Source organism: Dendronephthya gigantea, unplaced genomic scaffold, assembly GCF_004324835.1.
Source record: "Dendronephthya gigantea isolate DGI-Jeju-01 unplaced genomic scaffold, DenGig_1.0 000036F, whole genome shotgun sequence".
Lineage (NCBI taxonomy): Eukaryota > Metazoa > Cnidaria > Anthozoa > Malacalcyonacea > Nephtheidae > Dendronephthya > Dendronephthya gigantea.
In genome coordinates this window covers 1,397,445-1,418,240 of record NW_021163046.1, presented here as the reverse complement: position 1 = coordinate 1,418,240, position 20,796 = coordinate 1,397,445, and the positions used below count along the sequence as shown (strand labels likewise).

Here is a 20,796-nt window from a genome sequence, read left to right as displayed (position 1 = left end):
TGTCATAAGCTCATTCCAGTCATATTAAATCCCCTTTAATATATATATATATACCAGCTCGTATAACACTAGTCGTACAACAATATATATAACTCTCTTCAGTTTGAATATCAAGAAAACCTTTAAAAGCTTTAATTGATGAAGATTGAAAGCTTTATATTTGTTGAAGATACTTCTGACGTTGTTGAATTAAGTAGAAGTTTGAATATACTGAGGAGAATTGACTTTATATTCAGGGTTTAAGTAGAAATTTGAAGTCGTATTTCAAGATTTGTATACGATGTTTATTTTGATTCAAGATCTGTAATCACTGTAGGCTGTTTAAATGAAGTATGTGTGTCTTAATAATAATTGCTGGACCGCCTCTGCAGCGCTGAATTGCGACGTCAAAACGGCAATTGTCCTTATCAAACTATAAGAGCGATTGAGGTCGTTGCCTGTGATGACACGAAAAGGTCTCCGTTTGTAAAGAAAAGCCAAGGGGTTTTTAAGAGAATAACTAGCCGCTTGCGTTCGTAATGAGCAGTTTCGTTAAGTGCCGCGTTGAGGGTCACAACGAGAACTATTACTTAATGTGTCGCCGTTTAAACGTCAACTGTATGAATTACGAGATAACTGGCACAGCGGGTTGTTTTGGCGGCAAACTACTGTGATTTAAGTGATTGTGTAGTACGTTTCTAGTGTTCCCCCCTCATAAACTACACGATTTTTGAAGAATCCCTCTTGTGGTAACTATCGTAGGTGTTTATAATTCACTTATTAGTCTTTTATGCTCAGGGTGGGCCGGAACTAGTGTGTGTACGAAATATAAAGGAAGGAAGAATGAGTCATGCTAACAACACCAGAGCTTTTGAGAGTTTCAAATTCTTTGGATTATCAATGCTATTTGTTTCTATAATTGAGCTAATCTGTGAAATATAATAGAGAGATGAGTGGTCGAACGCAATTATATACATTTAATCCGTAAAAAGAAACATCTCGAATTACTCGCGAAATGTCTGTGTAGTCATAAATTTTCTGTAAGAATCGTTTGAGTGGAAGGCTGGCGAAATAGTTGAAATACTTTGTGCGTTTTTTTCCTGTCTATATACTTCCCAGTCAGGAGGTATCTTGATAATCTATCATGTTTTATTGAAGTTAATATGCGTGTTTGGGAATGTCAAATTTGTGTACAATATATGCAACGTTGCTCCTAGTGGGTTTTGGATTAATATCCATTGATGAGGAACAAAGCCCCTTAACGCATGTTTTCGCACAACATCAGGTGTAATTTGACTTTAATGATTCCGTTCATATACACACAAACAGGTAACACAAATGGGCGGAACAACATAAGTACTTTGAGTACTCACATATAGTTCGAGCTTCGTGGGGTTCAAATTACCACTGATATGTTCACTGGGCATCATCGCGTTCATGATAAGACCAGAACTCGAACAATGTTTCTCTTTCGAACGAAATAGGATATTTTGAAGCGAATTGTGGCCAAACAAAGTCTTTTCTTTGTGTTGAAAAGAGTCTTTCAAAAGCGGAATATATACTCATGTGAATATAATAACCACAAGCATACAAAGAAGCTTTCAGCGTGAAAGAATGACTTATGCAATACATATTCAACAAAGCTTTTTCAAACGGTATCTTTCAAATCACGCGTTGCATTTGCGCGAGAGATAAATCATTTTGTGGCCGCTAAGAATGCTTTTCACATAGTACGTGGAAATGCGGGCAAAGTTTTAATCTATATAAGCTAAGATGTGTCAAATAAAATACGATTAATAAATGCGCTTACATCGTCATGAATATTGTTTTGAAGAGATACACAATATCGTAATATAACGAATGCCTGCTTGGTCACTCACTGGCTTCGCTTCATATATTGTCTTAAACATGCTTAATTACTATTAAGACATCTTAATGGATATAAGTTTGATTTATTACCTAATTTAAGTGAGTTATGCTTTAAACCTCTCATTTCTTTCGCTTGGCAACGGATTTCAAGACATGCCACGGGCATTTTTTTGTCTTTTGAGTCAGCTCATGCTTGGCTGGTGAAAATAGCAAGTGACGTTTCCCAAAGATACGTGCATATAATCACACATTAAAAATCAGGCGATAATTTTCGCAATTTGTAAAGATCCCCTCCACAGCTTCATAACCCTTTGACAATATGTAAACATCAATGTTATATTGAGAGATATATGCACAGCTTTCCTTGCAAAAGATTTTGTAGGGAATTGTTCATAGCCAATATCGAACCGTCATATAAAATTTTGCATTTTGCATAATGAATATTAAATTGTGACAGCACTATGGAAAGTTTGCTTCTAAATCACGAGTTATTTCTTTTTCCCGCCGGGGAAAGGGCGGTGAACACGCTGAAGGTAATTAAAATTGTAATACACTAAAGTTTGCATCGATAAGGGCACAATTGGCTTCCACAAATCCACCAAAACAAGTTTCAAGTTCTTTCTTTGTTGATTTGCCTGATATTTGAATGAAATTTCAAGTGTCGAGGGCTGGCTTCTCAAGGAACCACTCCTTGTATATCTATTAAACAGGAATCATCTCATAATGCCAAGTATAGGGATGAAGATAAAAAAATTACAAAGTCGTAGCAGATACTATATATAAAGAAATTTAGATTTAGAAATATTTTCCCCCCATATATGGCGCTTGTGTGCGAAGCTTTCGCTTATACGGGGATACGGCTAATATTGCCTTCGGCTGATTTGTGTGTGAATATATTGTTGGCTGTGATACAAGAACTTATTATGCGTAATTATACGTTTTGTCAGCGCGTTTGTCGGATGTGAAATTGCCCTGTGTTGCGTACAACCGTTGCTCTAAATTCCGTTCTACTCATGACAGGCTAATAAACAAACGTTCTGCCTGTATTGCGGATGAGGAAATAGTCTGAGTAGACAGGTCAATCTTTTAACGGAAGGCCTGCTCGAAACGACAAGATAACACCTCTCAAACTCAAGCGTGAAAATTACTTCAGTGAAATTCAAGGGCTGAAATCCCAAACAAAATTACATGAAGGGCCGTGAATCCTTGTAAAACGTTCCCCGATTAGCGCCTTCGCAGAGGGCGCTCAAAACGACGAACAAACACGTCTAGGCGACCGTTCGGGGTGCTTTCAGGCAGCTATCGAAAGCGCGCCATATGATTTCCCAACGTTTTGAACGTTTCGCGTGAAGCGCTGGGCTATTAAGGATCTGAGCACAGTAGATCGTGGCTAGCAATCTCACGCGAATTGGCTAAGACGTGTCGAAAGATAAGGGACATAGCTGAGTGACATGTTATGAGAGGAGACTCCGCCTGCCATTACTTAGGCAAACAATGAACAGTCCTGTCAGCACGGGTGAAGAGTGAGAGATACCACTCCTATATCTACGGTTTCCGCTGCTTTTTTCCATGCGCTAGAAGTAGTCTGAAACTGTAAACGGATTTCGGCTGCCTCGTCGATCCCTCGAAGCGCGATGTTTTCGATACAACGACGCGCGAGTACAGCGTTTAGGGGTTTCTGGTAGCCACAAATCTTTGACGCATCTGCATAGCGATAACCCAAGAGAACGCGTATTCTGCTATCGGTGTTTAGAGGTGCTATCTCGGTTATCCGAGAAGAGATAAATATATTTTAATGGCCCTGCCCCCTTTTGAAGGGTTTCCTTTAGCCAAAGATAAGCGAAAATTTAGCAACAGTAATTTAAAAAAAGGAATACACGCCGTTTACACCTCCCCCGGTGAAATTAAGGCCTTTCGTTTCGCATTCTTACGATTGAGTATATGAGCCATTGAAATGAGGAGCTTCTTAGACCGTTGTTGTTGACGAAGTGCTGAGGATTCGTGACTAAAGGCTTACATTAGATAGGAAAACGAGATAACGCGTTGGATCGATCGTCTCCCTCATTTAATTCTGTCAAGCAATGTGTACATACGTCTTATTCACATATATAAATATTCGCAAATGAAGCCAGATTTTGACGATTCGATGCTAGCGATCTATGCTAAAGCGTGCATCTTTAAAAGCAAACAAAATTTGACTAGAAAGGCGATTGCGAAGCCGCGTTCCTCGATTTGCCCATCGCCATATGGCTCTGGATTTACATTTAAACAATCCTTAATGGCAAATTAAATGTGCATTAAATGGATTTTAAGAAACCATTCTGAGTTATTTGCCGTAGTTCGCACCGTATCTGAGTTCATTTGATATTCTTAAACGCAGAAACACTTCGAGTTATAGTAATTTAAGACGTGTTGAACATAACGACGGATTATCTGCGAGCGTGATAGACGAAACACAAGCGCAAATAATATCAAAACAATTTTTTTTGTTCAACGAAGCCGGTGTGAGATTTTCGCGTGAGGCATCGTGTTTTTCAATACTTCCCGCCGAACACGTGTTGCCATGAAATTTATGCTGTTTTAAAGACATGTTTCAGACACCTATAGATTATAATAGATCACACCGACAAATGAGGTGGTGTAGTGTTCATTGTAAAACACACACGGTAATTTGGCAAACAAACGTAAGCAAACTTTATCCACATACGACGTCCTTTCGGTAAACACGGCAGCCCTACTGATTAAATATTTTCCTTTCATCATAATAAAAAACAAAAAGGAATTAAATACACTATAAATCATTTGTGTTATTATACAAACGCGCGCGTGTACTGTAGCTATAACGCGAGTGAATGAGGTTTCGACCTTCAGGAAGTTAAGTTTTGCGAGAGAGCCGTCCAGCTGAGAATCCATTTTTAGATCCAGTTCGAGAAAAACGTGGTAGGGCTTCATTACAAGGGGCCCATTTAGTAATGTGTAAAGTAAGCAGCACTTGAATTTGTCTATATGATGTCGGTCTCTTAAGCATTCGCACTACCGGGTCCTGATAAGTGAGAAGTCTATGAGCTGCATGCTTCGTACAAGTGCTCACAAACAATGAGGACTTTTCAGCAGTTAGTTCGATGAAGCCTCTTGGCTGAAATTTTCGATGCTAATTAATCCATTGCGCAGCGGCCAAGTTCCCAGCAAAGCGCTTGTGGGAAAGAACAGCGAGCACTAACGCCTTTTAAGAATGAAGCAAAGTTCCGACAAACATAACACAACAAAACACTTGGAAATGCTTCATTATTTCGTCCATAATATGCACCTGTTCGGATTGTATTTTTTATATATAGCATGAATTCAATATATAGACACTCGTAATTCGTTTTACACCCCACTATAACCTACGGCGGTATATCTGCTTTCAGTTAACAAAAGCATTAATAACAAGGACTTTATAAGTCCTTTATTCTATTAAAATTTAAGTTCGTCGAGAAAAAATAAACATGAATGCAAAATGAAATTTGGTATGAAATATGTGACGACGGACTCATTACGATGTATGTTGGGACAGATATATTATTGCCCGTACAAGTTTTTTTTATAAATTTTCCAATTACCCCAACCGAGGCTTTACCAGAGCCAGTTTACCCCGACAAAAAAGGGAAACATGCACGCAAGTCCTGAATGAAAATGTTCTGCTTTTAATCCTATGATTCCTGGTCAATTTACGCCACTCGCGTAATCGCATTTATCTATCATTCGAAAGACTGAAAATGTCAGATTAATATTCAAGATGGCGTCGTGGAGACGGCACCGATGTAAAACCAAAAACCCCAAAATTCAGCAAGCTTTGCATCCTAACAACGTTTGTGTTTTGTCTGTTCCCCTTAGCTCGGTTACGCGTTCGACGCTGTTCGCGTGGAGAAATCTTGCAAAATCTGATGCGCTGTAAGGTATTTTTTTTGCGAGACGCAAGCAACTTTCGTATTTTATTTGCGCGCCACTGACGGAGAGTCTCGTGAAAACAAACAAATTGAAAACGTGGCGAACAAGATGAACGCGTGTATCGTATCTCTTGCATCTTTTAAATGTCATGAAGAATTTGAAAAAGTGGCTGGCGATGCCCTTCAGCAATATGCCCGGGTTAAATTTGACCGTAGTTACTACAGGAGACTAAAATGCTGCGAAATCCAATAACCCAGAATTGCGCAGCTGGTGCATGTTTGTCGTCAGAAATTTCACCCGGAAAAGGCTAGCTATTTTCGAAGGCTAACTGGCATTGAAATTCGTCAGGTCAAAGTATATGTCTAGAACGAGTTCGCGTTGAATCGTAATAATATAAGTCGTGAGGGATTTTTGAGCGCTGCACGCGCTTTGAGTATATATACACATGCACACACACAAGCTTTCTTTTTTATTCCAATCTGCTCGATCACAAAAAGCCTTTGACATTCAGCGTGTTCACGTAATGTACACGAAGCGTGCTTCCTATTACCTGCGTCTCATTGCCATTAACGCAGGAATCGAACGTACATTTCGTTTTTGTTTTCGCGCTGCAAACGAGGGAACTGATGTGTGGGTTGAGTGACAATGCGTGAGTGCTGATATTGGCCACGGCTCTTGGGAAAAAATTTAAATTTTAAATAAGTGCACTGTAAGCTTCGTTTTCCCTTCGCAAGCGCAGATCTGACGGGAAAAGCGTGAAATATGTTTTCGAAAACTCTACTATCTTCCCCGAACGCTGGCGTAGTTGTGCTAATGACTCGAGCAGTTCTTATATCTGGCCTCGATCGAAAATCAGCCTATGCTCGTGTGCTATGCGCTGATGATTGCTGATATAATCGGCGTGTAGAACAATTAAGAAATAAAGCTAGTGTCTTAATGGTCTTTCTTTGGGAAGGTGTTGTACTCAACACAGTCCTGAACCCAAATGAGTGTACTTCGGTGAAAATGAGGGCTGTCACAGTAGAAGCGCCCTATTCGATAATTTGTTGCAACTGTCAAAAGTGTCAGCACATTATCGCATCGACCAATCAGCGTCCACCGTGGCATGTCATACTCCTACAAAGGATCCGTCTAATTGTCATTGATTGTCGCTCCCCTGGTGTCGAGGTAGGAAGTTAATGTAAACTAAAGCGCTGGTTTAGTCTGGCCGTAGCCCCGTGTCGTGTGCTATTACACATCGTGAGCTCGCCTATAGCGTCAATAGTCGGAAAACTAAGGGAGGAGCAAATCGAGTTAACAAACATAAATAATCGCGATGTACAATCCTAATATACCGATTACGCCATTTTCTGTGAAGAATCTACTGGGAATGGAATACATGCCAGCCAGCTATCCTAGCCACGTAAATCCATGTATACCAACATCCATACACACGTTCCCGAAGAGCGAAGAATCTATAACAACTGGGGTTCACTCGCATAATATGACCGAGCACAATTTCGGCATGTATGGTGTTGACGCAGCGCAAGCATCCTTCTTGACTGCGAGCCACGATAGCGAAGGATCAGGCAAGAGTTTGGACCCCGACCGCGAACAAGGTTCAGGTATGTATATAGAGAGTTAAATAGGCCTACCCTTTGATTCATTCGAAGTCTATACAAGTATTTGTGTCTGTGTGTATGTGTACTATCGCTTGAGGGAACTCATTAAGTTCAAAATTAGGGGAGGGCATTCACACCGAGATTTGAAGAGCGTTCTCAGAGGGCCTCTGAATTGAGCCAACATTCACTTGGGAATAAAAGTAGATGTGTTGTGTATAGTACCGAAGCACTTAGAGCACCTCGTTGTATTAAGATGTTTCGCTTTCAAATTAGAGTGCATTTCGTGACTGGCTAGATCTCTCGCGAGTAATTCTGGCTATTTCCGCCGAGTTCAGCACTCACACGCTTTAAATACTGATAAAGACTTAATCTAACTCCCCTGCTGGCATAAACGCGTCGACTTTTCGATAATTTGTATATGACTTGGTTGTCGCTTAACACTCGCGAACATCGAGCGGTGTCGATCATTAAATTGGTCTTTTGTTACGAAGTTTGTACACAGACTAACACGCTTAACTTTGTAAACAATCTCATAGGGATTCGTATCCTTTATCTACCACGAAATCAACACTGACACAGCACAACACAAAGCACGTCGCTTCTTGCCCACCCTAATTTCCCGCTTCGCCACCATTTAGCATGCCGTAAATTCAATTTCTTGAGGCGCCAGAGCGCTGCGCTATAGGACTTACAGGCAGCAGAATATAATACGGGCAAAGATGATTTTCGCCTTCGAGTAAGACCTGAATTTGAACCGTAGTCTGGTCTATCGAATTGCCAGCGTTGGGAAAAAGGTGCAGGAATGTGCTAATATCTATCATTTTGTTAGTTACCCAAGCGATAATGACACGAGATTTGTTATCGTCGTAATAGCCCGAAAGAAACTCGCATTTTTTCTCGGGAATAATAAAAACAACAGTCACTTCGAAATGCATCAATGGCCGAAAAAAGTAATCCGAGTTGGGCCTCATGGCGAAATGTTTGCAAAATATTTGAAAATATACAGGTAGAATTTTCAAACAATCCTCGAGCACGGGGAAAGAGAATGTTCCAAGCACAATGCATTTCTCGCGATTCCCAATTCAACCTGGATATGGCAAATTGAATTCTTCTTTAAGTTCGTTTACCGGTAGAGTTGATCTATAGCTATACTAAAATCCGCTTGATTGAATGAATAATTTTCGAAATAAATTTCGTCTTTCTTTGGACTTTGTAATTCCGCTTGGTAATTTTGCCTAAGAGAAATCCATGCGTACGTTTAGTATTAAAATTTCAAGCCTCTTTCGTAAAGTAAATTCAGAAACAATGTGTGCGACGTGTGCTTGGAAAGTGCTTGAAAATTTCCCCACGTTTTGCAAAGGCCGTTTTTCGTTTGGTATATTTGAAAATAAGCATATGCATGCGAGTGTTGCCTGGTTTGTTTTTACCTGGTATATATTGGTCGTATGCAACAAACGACAATGTCATCGTTAAAAGAATGTGCACGAATTTTACAAAATGATGTTTATGTACATGATTGTGTGTCTATACTTATATCATTGATAAGTAATGTTGGATTAAGGAGCTTACCTACAAAGAATGTACAATTCTACATCGTATACAAAAACTTGACTTTAGTGCGTACTGAAGTATTTATCTGTTTCGGTTCATTGTTATGGTCGGTTCAATGTAAAGCTTGACATAAAAAACACTTACACTCGAAGCACTGAAATTCCTGTCGTTTCGAAGAGCATTAGCGCAACGAATAATTGGCATTTTTTCGAAACATTGATGCCTAAATAGATCTGTATAATCCTGTAGATCAATCGTATCCCTGAATAGCATAGGATTTTCTTAGCGCATCGCTTGAGCAGCGAGCCAAAGGGCATTATTTGCGAGAGAGCGCTACGAGTTTAAATAGGACAAGAGACCTTTCTGAACCTCGACAATCATGTTAAAACATGTCTATATTTCTTTCCTTGTACAGTGACTCCCAGTTCGGAAACAAGCCAAGATTCACCAAACAAGCCTCCATCAGTAAATCCAGTTAGCACAATACAGAGCACTCAACTTACAAGCAATGATGTCGGCAACAAACCAAAAAGGATACGAAGAAAGCCTCGAGTTTTGTTCTCGCAAGGACAAGTGTACGAACTAGAGCGACGGTTTAAACAGCAGAAATACCTCTCGGCTCCCGAACGCGAGCATTTGGCGCAGGCGTTGAAGCTGACGCCGAATCAAGTAAAGATCTGGTTCCAAAATAAGCGTTACAAGTGCAAAAAGCAAGCATTGGAGAGCAAGAATCGCGCTTTGGACCCGTGGTTGGGTTTCAACGAACCGCGAAGAGTTGCTGTTCCTGTTTTAGTGCGAGATGGGGAGTCTTGCTTAGCTACAAGAGCCGAAGGCGGTAGTTATCCATTTAACGTACCGAATATGGGAAATATGAACACGATGAATATGAACACAATGAACATGAACATGAATTTCCCTTATGGGTATGGCTACCCGGCATCACAGAATGCCTCAGCCGGTCTAAGCTCAAGATGGTAGTCTTACTGCACACAGGCAAACGTGCGGCGCATTTTCAAAATGACGCTGTTCCTAATATCCGTATAATTCCCCGAACAATACAAGAACACTACATTCGGATGCACAACTGTGCGATTCGAATTCGTACTGTGTATATAGCAATGAAATAATTTGTACATATAGATTGTTCATGAGACGCTGCTTTAGCTGTTCAAAACAGTGATAACTATATCGAGATGATCGCCCAATGAATTTTGGCACGAGGAAAAAGGTATATATGTACATGTGACATTCGCATCGTGGCCGATTAGATAGGTGTTTACAAGTATACTTACATTTGGTAGAAAATGTTTTAGAAGGAAAAGTAACTAAATATGACAGGAAGTTAATACATGAATTATACTAAAACAAGCCAACATCCTTATATGCGATATTGCTACACTCTTATGCTTGAAGGACTTCGAACACGCCTTCACTATCTCAAAACGAGTGCACCTCATGTTAACGGAGTTTCAACAATTTTCCCGTTAAATTAAGTCGAACGCATGCCAAGAAGTTTCCAGTTTCTTGAGCACTTTCACAACCGCGGAAAGCTGCGAAATTCTCGAAAATTTTCCACACGCTGTGTGGTCACATTTCACTCGAGTAGAGGTGAAAATTACAATAAAATACATGAATCTTGTATATAAGAATGATGCGTTCCTTTTAACAATAAACATTTCAATTGACCTACGCGTTTTATGATCGACTTTTTGATTTACAACAAAATTTTGTTTTGTCCAAAACAAAGAGAGAGAAAGTCTTATAATCGTAACAGGTAAACACACGATATTTTCAACATTTTTGCCAAGTTTTTTTCCAGCGCTTTGAGCGCTTATATTCCAAGAGGAAAGCTTGAAGAGTGGCAAAGCATCCTTAAAACCATATAAAGAGATGTATTTCGGTTCCGCCAACAATATGCTCAGGTAGTAGGCATATAGAAAAACTGGAATATAAAAATTCGTAGTTCATGCGTAGGGTCACACCATGAATTTAAAACCGTTCTTAATTCCCATAACGTTTGTGGAACTAAACCCGGATTTTACTCAATAATACATATAGCGCAGCGTATATATATGACTGAACTTTGGCAAGAAGCTATATGTTTTCATCTAGAGACTTCGTTATATAAGTGAATTATGTTTTGCCTGTTTTCTCAATCGTTCCTCATGCATGGTTCTTGTATGCGAATATACAGAATATCTTCAGTTAGTCCTATATGTATACTTCAAAACTTCATACACCTGTGTTTGCTTTTGACATCGAAGGTTTTAAAGTTATGCTCAAATTGCGGTCCGTGAATTTTTTTTAGACATTAAAGGGTCGGCCTCTTAGATATAGGCAATATTCGATCCAATCTAAAGAGGAATTATAAGTATACAAGCCTTTTCGAGAGTTTGAAAAGTACTTGATCTTATTTTTACAAATCATATGTTAGGTATATAAATATATATATAAATACAACAATTTCGCAAATTATTAAAAAAAATAACATTGGGACATCAGCTTGGAATTGAATACCAAGGCACGCAGCATGCGCGTTCTTAGCCTAAATAAAAGACTGTCTTTCGCTAAAGTTGATTTCAAAGAGATCTTTTTATTGAGAATGCAATCCTATCGTTATACCAATCCTAATATGACTAAGTTAAGTCGCGTTAGATCTTCTATGTATTTTGATGTACACCTGGAGTTTGTTATATATATGCACTCATGATTATAGTATATATACAGTAAGAAAATTTTATAGGTCTATATGCGGGTGTAATAATAATATAGCTTTGGACGCTAGCCCAGCAGTACATATAAATATACTTCACACCATTTCAACAAGTGAAACAAATTATATAGCCGGATAATTATAAGAGATTGCTCCTCAACGTACGTAGATTGTAATCATTTTTGGCTATTGCCCCTCTTTCGGAGTATATAACTTCATATACTTGGCCCCTCGAAAGGTTATGTTATTGATGTATGAGTCGTGTTTACTCACATAGTTTCGCTACCATATATTGCTTATATATATAGTTGCTCGCTTATAACAGAACAAAACTTCAACAAACGATCGTTTTATTAAATAATGTGACATTAATCAGACTCATGCATGGAAAGATCTTTTAGATCAGTGTTATAATACGACAAGGTATATAATCCGTACATTGGACGTAAATCATGTATAACTAGGTACAATTCGGGTTTAATCTACAGGATGGAAACTTTAATTATCGTTTTCATGCATTGGAAGACTTTCCGAGCAAAATTTCTAAAGTGAATTTAAAAATACATAGCCTATAATTGAATGGAACGATATTTTGGCTTTAGCGTTTTCAAATAGCCAATGCAAATTCATTCAATCGTTGAGATCACTCATTCATTATTGATCTAGATGAAAAGAGGTTCTGCTTTTAGTCATAAAATGCATGTTACTTAGATTTACAAATCCTGTTAGATGTGGGAGAGTTATAGCTTCAAATAAACATTACATCTAATTCACATCCATCATTCCTATTGCTTTTAAATTTCCTGGAACCTTAATGCGAATCATCACTGAGTATATATCTTGGGTTGTAAATATATATTCTTTAACATTTAAATGAGCAGGGTTTTCCTTGAAGGAAATTATTTGGCCTAATGATGCACAATTTCAAAACCATGGGTATCTCTTTGACATCTCAAGTCGGTCGTCATAATGTCATGTCTGTTGCTGAGCGATTTCAAGTACTTCAATATCTCATTATGGCTGTTGAGAAATATTGCAGGAAAGGGACCAATATATTGTAACTCTTCGGCGCCAAATTTCACGCAAAGAATTTGGCACAAAAACGGTTGAAAACATGCACGTCTATATGCGTATTCGGTATATTTCAAGATACGCTCGGCAAAGACTAGCAATCCATATATACAAGTAAATAATTATTAATGTCGAGGCAGTGAATATTCAAATATGCATATATATGTTTTGATCAATGAAATATATTTGCACTTTTGGGTATATTTGTGACTCACATAAACAGGCAGTCGATACGCGTTTTTCATTGTTACAAGTTTTGAAATCTAAATTATAATATCAGAGTATTTGAATTCATGAAAGAGAAATACTTCGAGAACTCTATATATATATTTATATACTTGATGCGGTTTGTTTGAGAGTAAAAACTGGTACTCGTAATATAATATTTAATTGAACAGTGAAAACAAAGAATTTTATGAAAGGCGATTTCTCTCTTGAATGCTAAAATATCCATATATGGGCTCCGTGAATTTCGGAAAGACCTCACATAGAAAACTTTCGCGTTCATATACAATACTTGGGCAGCTGGCTGTAACGACTGGCCCAGGAGTACTAATGATGATGATTGTTTTCGCATTCTTTTGTCTATTAATGCAGACAACATTGCAGCGACTCTCGCGATTGTTCTCCTTTCCTCATTTAGCGCCCAATACAACGGTTGACATCAACCTATACGCGCTATGTTTGTGTACAAATAATTTTTCAAATTCAAACACTTCTATATCAACAATGAATTCAGTATGCATGCATGCATACCCCCATAAGTATCTAGCACCCGGCGCAATATATATAAATATACCTGCCCGCGATAGATATAATGTTAATGATGACCCTGTTCCAAAATGGAGACGAGACATTGTAAAATATTGATCTAAACATATCCGAAAAGGGAACTTGCAGGGTCTCCTATACTAAAATTCACACCGTCACACGACAGCTCAATGGGTGTTAAAAATTACGCTTCCTTGCAGCTGCCAACATTTAGCATTGTGTTTGCAAATACGCTTTCTGAAATAGGAAGTAAATATAGCTAGCTGAAAAACATTGTATACATTTGCAATAATATTAAATGTTTTGACAGTAAATTTATATATACATCAAAGTCGAGTTTGCCAAAGCCACGTTGCATAAAAAATTTGCCCTTAAAATACTAATTTAAATATATACGCATATCGTCTTCAAAGACCAAGGAATATAATACGAGTGCTTTGAAGCTTTTCCTCTTAAAATCATAATTATACAAGTTCTTCCCGTTAATAGAGGCGACCACTTCTTCTCACAACATTAATTTGCGTCAGTTCCGAAAAATTAATATGCCCACAATCTACAAGACACCCAGCCCACTTAAAATAACTTAAGCAAAGAATTTTATCATCAATGCAAGAGCCAGGAAAACGCACTAGAAGATAACAGAGAATAAAATTGCACATATTTGATAAATCGCTTGGAATTTTCGCCCCAATCTATTTGTTTGTGAATAGTTTTATTTACATTGCCAACGATGTTCCTATTGTATCCCACAACTCAATGACAACATATATGCTATATATTCATATATATATTATATATATTCGTTGCATTTTCGGCCATACAAAGGGCCCTTCTTTTATGTTTGGACAGAATTGGTCTGCTATACAAACTGCAGCTGCGGCTTATTCTGAAGGTGAAATGTAAAAACTGCTCTTTGAACAATATACGCTTTGAACACGAGACATTGTTGGAATTTGAATGCGCGCCTAGTTACATTGCCGAACCGTTTTGATCAGAATCGATTTTTTTTTAAGCTTTTTTAAACTTCCTAGATTAGAATATCTAGATCTTGTTGCTATATCAAGAGAGGACATATTCATCAAAGGTCTCTTTTTTCAATTCAACTCGACCTTGTGTTTATTTTGCACAACTCGTGGAGTATAAAAAATTCACAGGCAATGAAATCGTTTCAGAAGGAAAATATGAGCTTATCTTATTCCAAGGCACCTCGCACAAACATATTGACCCCCGATAATTTGTATACATATGTTTGAAATTAGATCAAATTCTGTTTTCCATGTGAATTAAATCGCTTGATTACAGGGGCTGGCGCACGCTGGGTCATTAGGGTGAATACTTAATTTTCATCGCGGAGTAACAAAATAATATCGTTAACCCAACTATATTTTCGCAATCATAATTTACACCTATTCTCTTCCAATACGAGGCAATCTTTGGCGAAAAACAATCGCTAATTTATCGCAAAGCGTTAATCACTCTCTCCCATTATGAGGAAAGGCAAATCGCGAACAGTTACAGCTGATAATTTTACGATGGAATAACTTCTAGATCTTAATCTGTTTATAAGAAGTTTAAGCTTTTTTATATCATTACGACGTCGCGTATAGACCGGTAGCATTTTCAAGGAGCTTGTCTGTGTGCCTGCTAAAGTGCGGCTATGGGTAATAACTCTTAATTTGGAAAATGTATTGCCACTGTCTGTTGGCAGTTTTTGTCAAATGCAAATTGACAGAAAGCGCATGTTATGACGCGATTGACCAGTATGAGGTTCCATTTTTTTTCCCAAATCATCATGTGTATACCTTGTGTTGATGGTTTGGAAGCAGTTGGGTTGTGATAAATGAAATAGCGCTCTCTGTTAAATGATATTCAGTGGTTATATAAAAAATTAAGACAATCTATAATATATATACGATACTTTGCACAATATATAAGTTACGAAGGCGTTCGAATAAGGGTCCTTAGGTCTTAGGACGTGTAAAATTCTCCCGTATCTGGTTTGTGTTTGCGATAGAAAAAGCCGGACAGTCTACGGCAACATGTTTGATATCTTACAACACTTTGTCTGAAGATTCTGAAGTTAAGCATAATTCAATGATCTACATGAGTTTCCTGGATTCTGGGGCATTTGCCATCGTAGTGACACGGTTTAAACGAGGTTATGAAATGGCATGCTCATCGAAGAAACTTGATCTGTGTACGAAGGATTCCCAATAAAAAGAAAGTGTTGAGAGCATTGTGTTTACTGTCTCATGTTAATATTTTGTTTTCCCTTCAAATCTACATTTCAAGATCCATTTTGTGTTTTGCACGTCGCGTTTAGCCCAAGATAGACCTGTCAATAACTCGCATGTGAAGACGCCCACATCATTATATTTACAATAAGCAAGCGAATAGCGCCAGAAAATAATTGAGAATTTTAAGAGTCGTTATAGACTGTATACCATGAGATCTCGATAGACATTACCTGATAAATCCCAGTGAATATATATATACAGTACGCCCTCTTGGAGGGAGTAATTTATGTCTGAGGAATTTGGGATAGAATTTGTACTAATCGAGAAAAATATGAATTTCAAAGGTGCTGTTTAGGCTAATAGGTCAAAAAATGAAGAAACAGCGTGATATGGCGTCTAACTTCCTTGACTAACTTGTCATCAAATGTAGTCCAGGGACTGCCTAAAATTTACAAAAAACTTCTGCACGTTTCGGGCCAAGGGCCTTCGTCACTGAAGAGTCAGTTTGTCACTATAGACTTGCCAACTCTCCTGACGAACGTCCTTAGGTCGTGATGAGTATTTTGGTATATTTTAGGCACTTGGAAAAGCACACTTAATCGATAGAGTGGCGGTCGAGGGAACCTTCCGTGATCTTCGTACGGGTACCCCACATGAGTTATGACGATATGGTTATAAAGTCCTCCTCGGATAGCAAATTTATAATTCAATCTAGTGCTTTTTATCATCTATGTTATTCCGCTGAAATTATTAGCTCAGCATTGTCGCTGTATTGAAATCAGGATGAAATGGAAAAGGCATTGAGAATATAACAAAAATCCATTGTTTGTTTTCCCAAACGATGCGCGAATCATGCATGAAGATGTGAAGATTCACAACACAACACCGCCGGAAATTAGAATAGTAATTTTCCCTGTCACCCCTTTAATTACGTGTTTATCGATAAGTTTGAGCCAAGAGCTAGGTTACATGTGAATAAAGCCTCTTTCGAAAGCATATTTACAAGTACGGGATAGTGCATTCATCACCTGAGGTCCCACTTAAAATTTGAAAGCACGGCTTAAATTTCATCTAAAATACTGAAGGTAAAATTCAGGTAAATAATTAGTGTGTAAGTTAATCTTTTGCAAGGAAGCACGTTTTTTAAGGTTTTATATAAGTAGTCTCGAGGATCGAGAAATACCTTTATGATCCGTGCTTGACAGTATATGATCAGTATAATCTGAAAAGCGTAACTATATAAGACTCCTGCAAATTCAGCTGTTAGCAGAGCTGGTTTGAAATCGGGCTGGTTATAAACAGTCGATCGGACTTGAGCCGTTGTAGGAACGGGTGGAGTGAGTCGATGCGCGCTCTAAATTTGGCATAGCAGGTCGGATAAAACCGATAAAAAATTTCAGATCGTCGGATAGATAAATTCGGCAGAATTTCACTTCGGGTTGGGTTAAATGCGGCCTACATAAAATGATAGAACCATTGTATTTGCTCAATAATGTGTTAGCTTCGTCTTATTGAGGAAAGTTTAACGTATCCTAATGCTGTGATACAGACCTGAAAACCGAAAGACGTCGCCTGTATAGTCGCATGCAGAACTGAAACAGCAAACGAAACAAATTAATAATTAATTGCTTTTATCAGTAAAACATATGAATATCGCATATCCAAACATGACTTTTCTCTACGTGTTACAGTGGTGTCTTTGCAGAAAGACGAACTTTTTTTATATAAGGGTGTCGTTTTGTGCCTTGAGAAAAATGCCATTCATCGTGCGTGTTTATTGAATTCAGATGAGTAAAGGCAGATCGGCGTCTTTTTAGCCCACATGCATGCATGCTCAAATATACATACTGTAATGCCATCTGTTCATTATATGCATATGAAGTGAACTTGTCTAACACTCACCGTTCGCATTTTGACATAATTCGTGTTTTAAACTAACGCAAACACAGCTGTATACGTTATTATAGCACAAGTGGTCGTATATATACTGCCGAAAGTGCATGCATATATTATATAGCTTGCTATTTTATATATGATATTAGGACATGCTTAAAATTTTCCCACTATACTGAAGGTTCACGCAAATTCTTCGAGAAATATATCGATATATCTTCGCTATGAAACCATGTCTAAAAATGTATGTTCCACGTCATTTGAGGGACAATTCAATCTATCACTGGGGCATATTATAGTTTACCAACATGACATCCACTTGAGGTAAAATTTAAAAGCTGCAATCCCGTTAAAAGTTTCGGATATGCTGGGCTAAAATTCTACCGATATTTTTATAACTTTTTATATTACCACTATGCAGGTATTATATACCTCAGTGAGAGCATACTAAATGATATTAAAAAACTCAAAAACCTTTATATATTGCTTATAATTATATTCGATTAGTAATATTCAAACTGCTTGCGTGTTTTTTGCACGCATACAAACGCGCGTATGAAAGAAATATCTTGAGTGGAACGCAGCTATGTTAAAGCTACTTATTGTTAAATCGTTTCTAGTGGTTAAAAACACTGCATGCACGCAAGCCTTTTAAACACACAGCAAAACAAAATTAAACGCAGTAAACCAATTAAATATACATATAGTTCAAATAAATATGCGTTCAAAGTTCGCGCGGTAACCTGTAAACTTCAAGTGTGGGCGAAAATTGAGAACATTAGGTTTTTAATATTTCTGCATCGCCATTTATTTCAAAACTTTGGAAAATGGGATGTGTACATGTTGATTCAGAAAATATTTATACAATAAACCATATAAAGTTAAAACGCTATACAATTTTTAAATTTTGTTCCTAAACAGGGCAGTTGCGCTGACAAATTTTAGATATTTACGGCGTTTCCCATCCTCAGTTTGTATATACATGCAGCTTTCAAAATAATATAGCTAGGAAGATAAAAAAATTCCGAAGTCCGTTTATAAATATTATTTTACAAATTCTGTGGACTTATGCGCGTTTTATAAAGGCAGTGTTTACTTTGAGTGGAGAAAGTTTTTATTACTGCGTAAATATATTCAACGCATATTTTGTGTTAAGTAGGTCAAAATAATTACGATAGCGAATTGTTTTCACCGACATTAGGATATTTGACGAGGATATATATTAGAGTTTTATTTAGCGTTTAATTTAAGAGGTGCAAAAATTTTTATATTGTAACGGAACGGAAAGTATTTCAATTCGCTAGATCGATTTTATCCGTGCGCTATAAATCGCCTTTTCATGCAGATGAGAGAGTGAAGCATTGCCTTCATACATTTCATAGAAAGCTTGAAAACAATGTCAAAAAGAATAATTTGTCTCATACACACGTTTGTTTTTGTAATTACATTTATCAGTAATTGTACCTTTGTGTGTATAAACACAGCGAATTTTGCTTAATTTAGTAAATAAAGGTGGCTCACCGCTACAAATTCTATACAGGGCCAGGTGAAGGCCGTAGACGCGATATTCAATACAAATACTTTCTTGACAAATGATTTATCACATTTGTACCGTCATAGAAATTTTAAGCATATTAGCTCAGATTCGGTTTTTTGTGTGAAAACCGGTTTAAAATTAAAATAATAATATTTTCGCACAATATATAATATATACTTGTCCAACGGACATAATTGATGGCTTTAGTGGGTTTTAATATACTGTGTGTAATTTCAGCGTAATTAAAGGCGACGCTTAATAAGCCGGTAAAATTAGAAAATTTGCTAAATTATATATAGGATGTTATTCGCCTTTGCTGATCGCGTGGTACCCACGTGTTAGTAGTGTTAATGCCTCCATCCAAAACCCAGATGTACCGCGCTAAAGTTCTTAAACAAACCTAGTAGAAAGACGCGTGTCTTCGAAGCCACTTCGCTTATGCCAGCGGGAAAGGCGATTATCAACTAAAACAGGATGGCTGCGAATTTAGCGCTCAGGACCACAAAACATGAAGTTTCTGCAGAGTTTTCTCGGCTAGAAGCCAAGAGAATTATAGTTTGTCACCGTTTTAAGCCTGTTTTCCATTTCAACCATATCCGGTAGCATAAAGCCGGTTTTCCACTAGCGATATTTTTCGCGCGAAGCGACATTTTACTTTTGTTTCAGAGCTCTCAACTGCAACCATCCGGAAAAAAATGCTCAAATACAAAGGAATAAAGTCGCTTCGCGCGAAAAATATCGCTAGTGGAAAACCGGCTTAACCGGCGTATTTCTTTGTTTCCGAAGTATTCGACCAGAGCTAATGACTTTAAAACAATGAGATACGCTACGTTTCGCTACGATACGGTTGAAGTGGAAAACGGCCTTTTAGCCTTTCAAATTCATTCAAAACGATTTGCATTTGAATGGTACGCATTTGCCTTCAAAATTCCATGCACTCCCATAATTTCACATGCTCATTTCAATTACTCACAGCATGAACCGTGCTAAAGTCTGCCTTCAATTTCTAGCAATTCATTTCAAGAATCTTTTAAAACCGCGGCACCTGTGGATGTGTATATTAAATTTGTTTCAGAACTGAATTCTTTGTCTTTCGAGGAACGACTGTTGAACATTTTACATAAGTGATAACAAAGCCTATTTCACTACGGGGAATTTTTGGCAAATTAAACTACAGCACGAGATTCGTGGATACTAGTTAAAAATATCCCTTACACTGGTATATAGTTTTTTCGATATAAAAGGATTTTTCAATGCAAATAAAATGCTGACTAGTATTTTAACTTAAAACGTGACTATGTTACAAATTGGACTGGGGAAAAGTGATGAACGGATATCGTAAATGAGTTTTAAAGGAACATTTTATTATGATTAAAGATTTTTTACTGAACTTAGTTGATGACGCATATAATTGGCATTTTAAACGGTTGAAAGAGGGGAATGCTAAACTGGTCAACCGTATTTTTTTAGCCCTGCTTCAGGCTATTTCCGATGTTTGCAACCGTCTGCGGAAACGAATCTTTCGTCCACCGGTTTTCAGATACTATTGTTTAGCAAAACGTTTGCTATTTTGTAGGAAAAACTCGCTTGCAGGGGGACGTAAAACTTCAAACTCCGGCGAAAATGGACACTCGTACCAATTTC

General features: G+C 37.7%; 1 protein-coding gene across 1 annotated transcript; it reads left to right on the top strand.

Annotated features, from left to right (window-relative positions):
• The first annotated feature begins 6,913 nt into the window (after window positions 1-6,913).
• Window positions 6,914-10,615, top strand: LOC114526047 (homeobox protein Nkx-2.3-like). Its single transcript, XM_028547544.1, has 2 exons — window positions 6,914-7,382; window positions 9,346-10,615. Exons 1-2 carry the CDS (start codon window positions 7,094-7,096, stop codon window positions 9,906-9,908), a joined length of 852 nt encoding a protein of 283 aa, XP_028403345.1. The 5' UTR covers window positions 6,914-7,093; the 3' UTR covers window positions 9,909-10,615.
• Window positions 10,616-20,796: the final 10,181 nt, after the last annotated feature.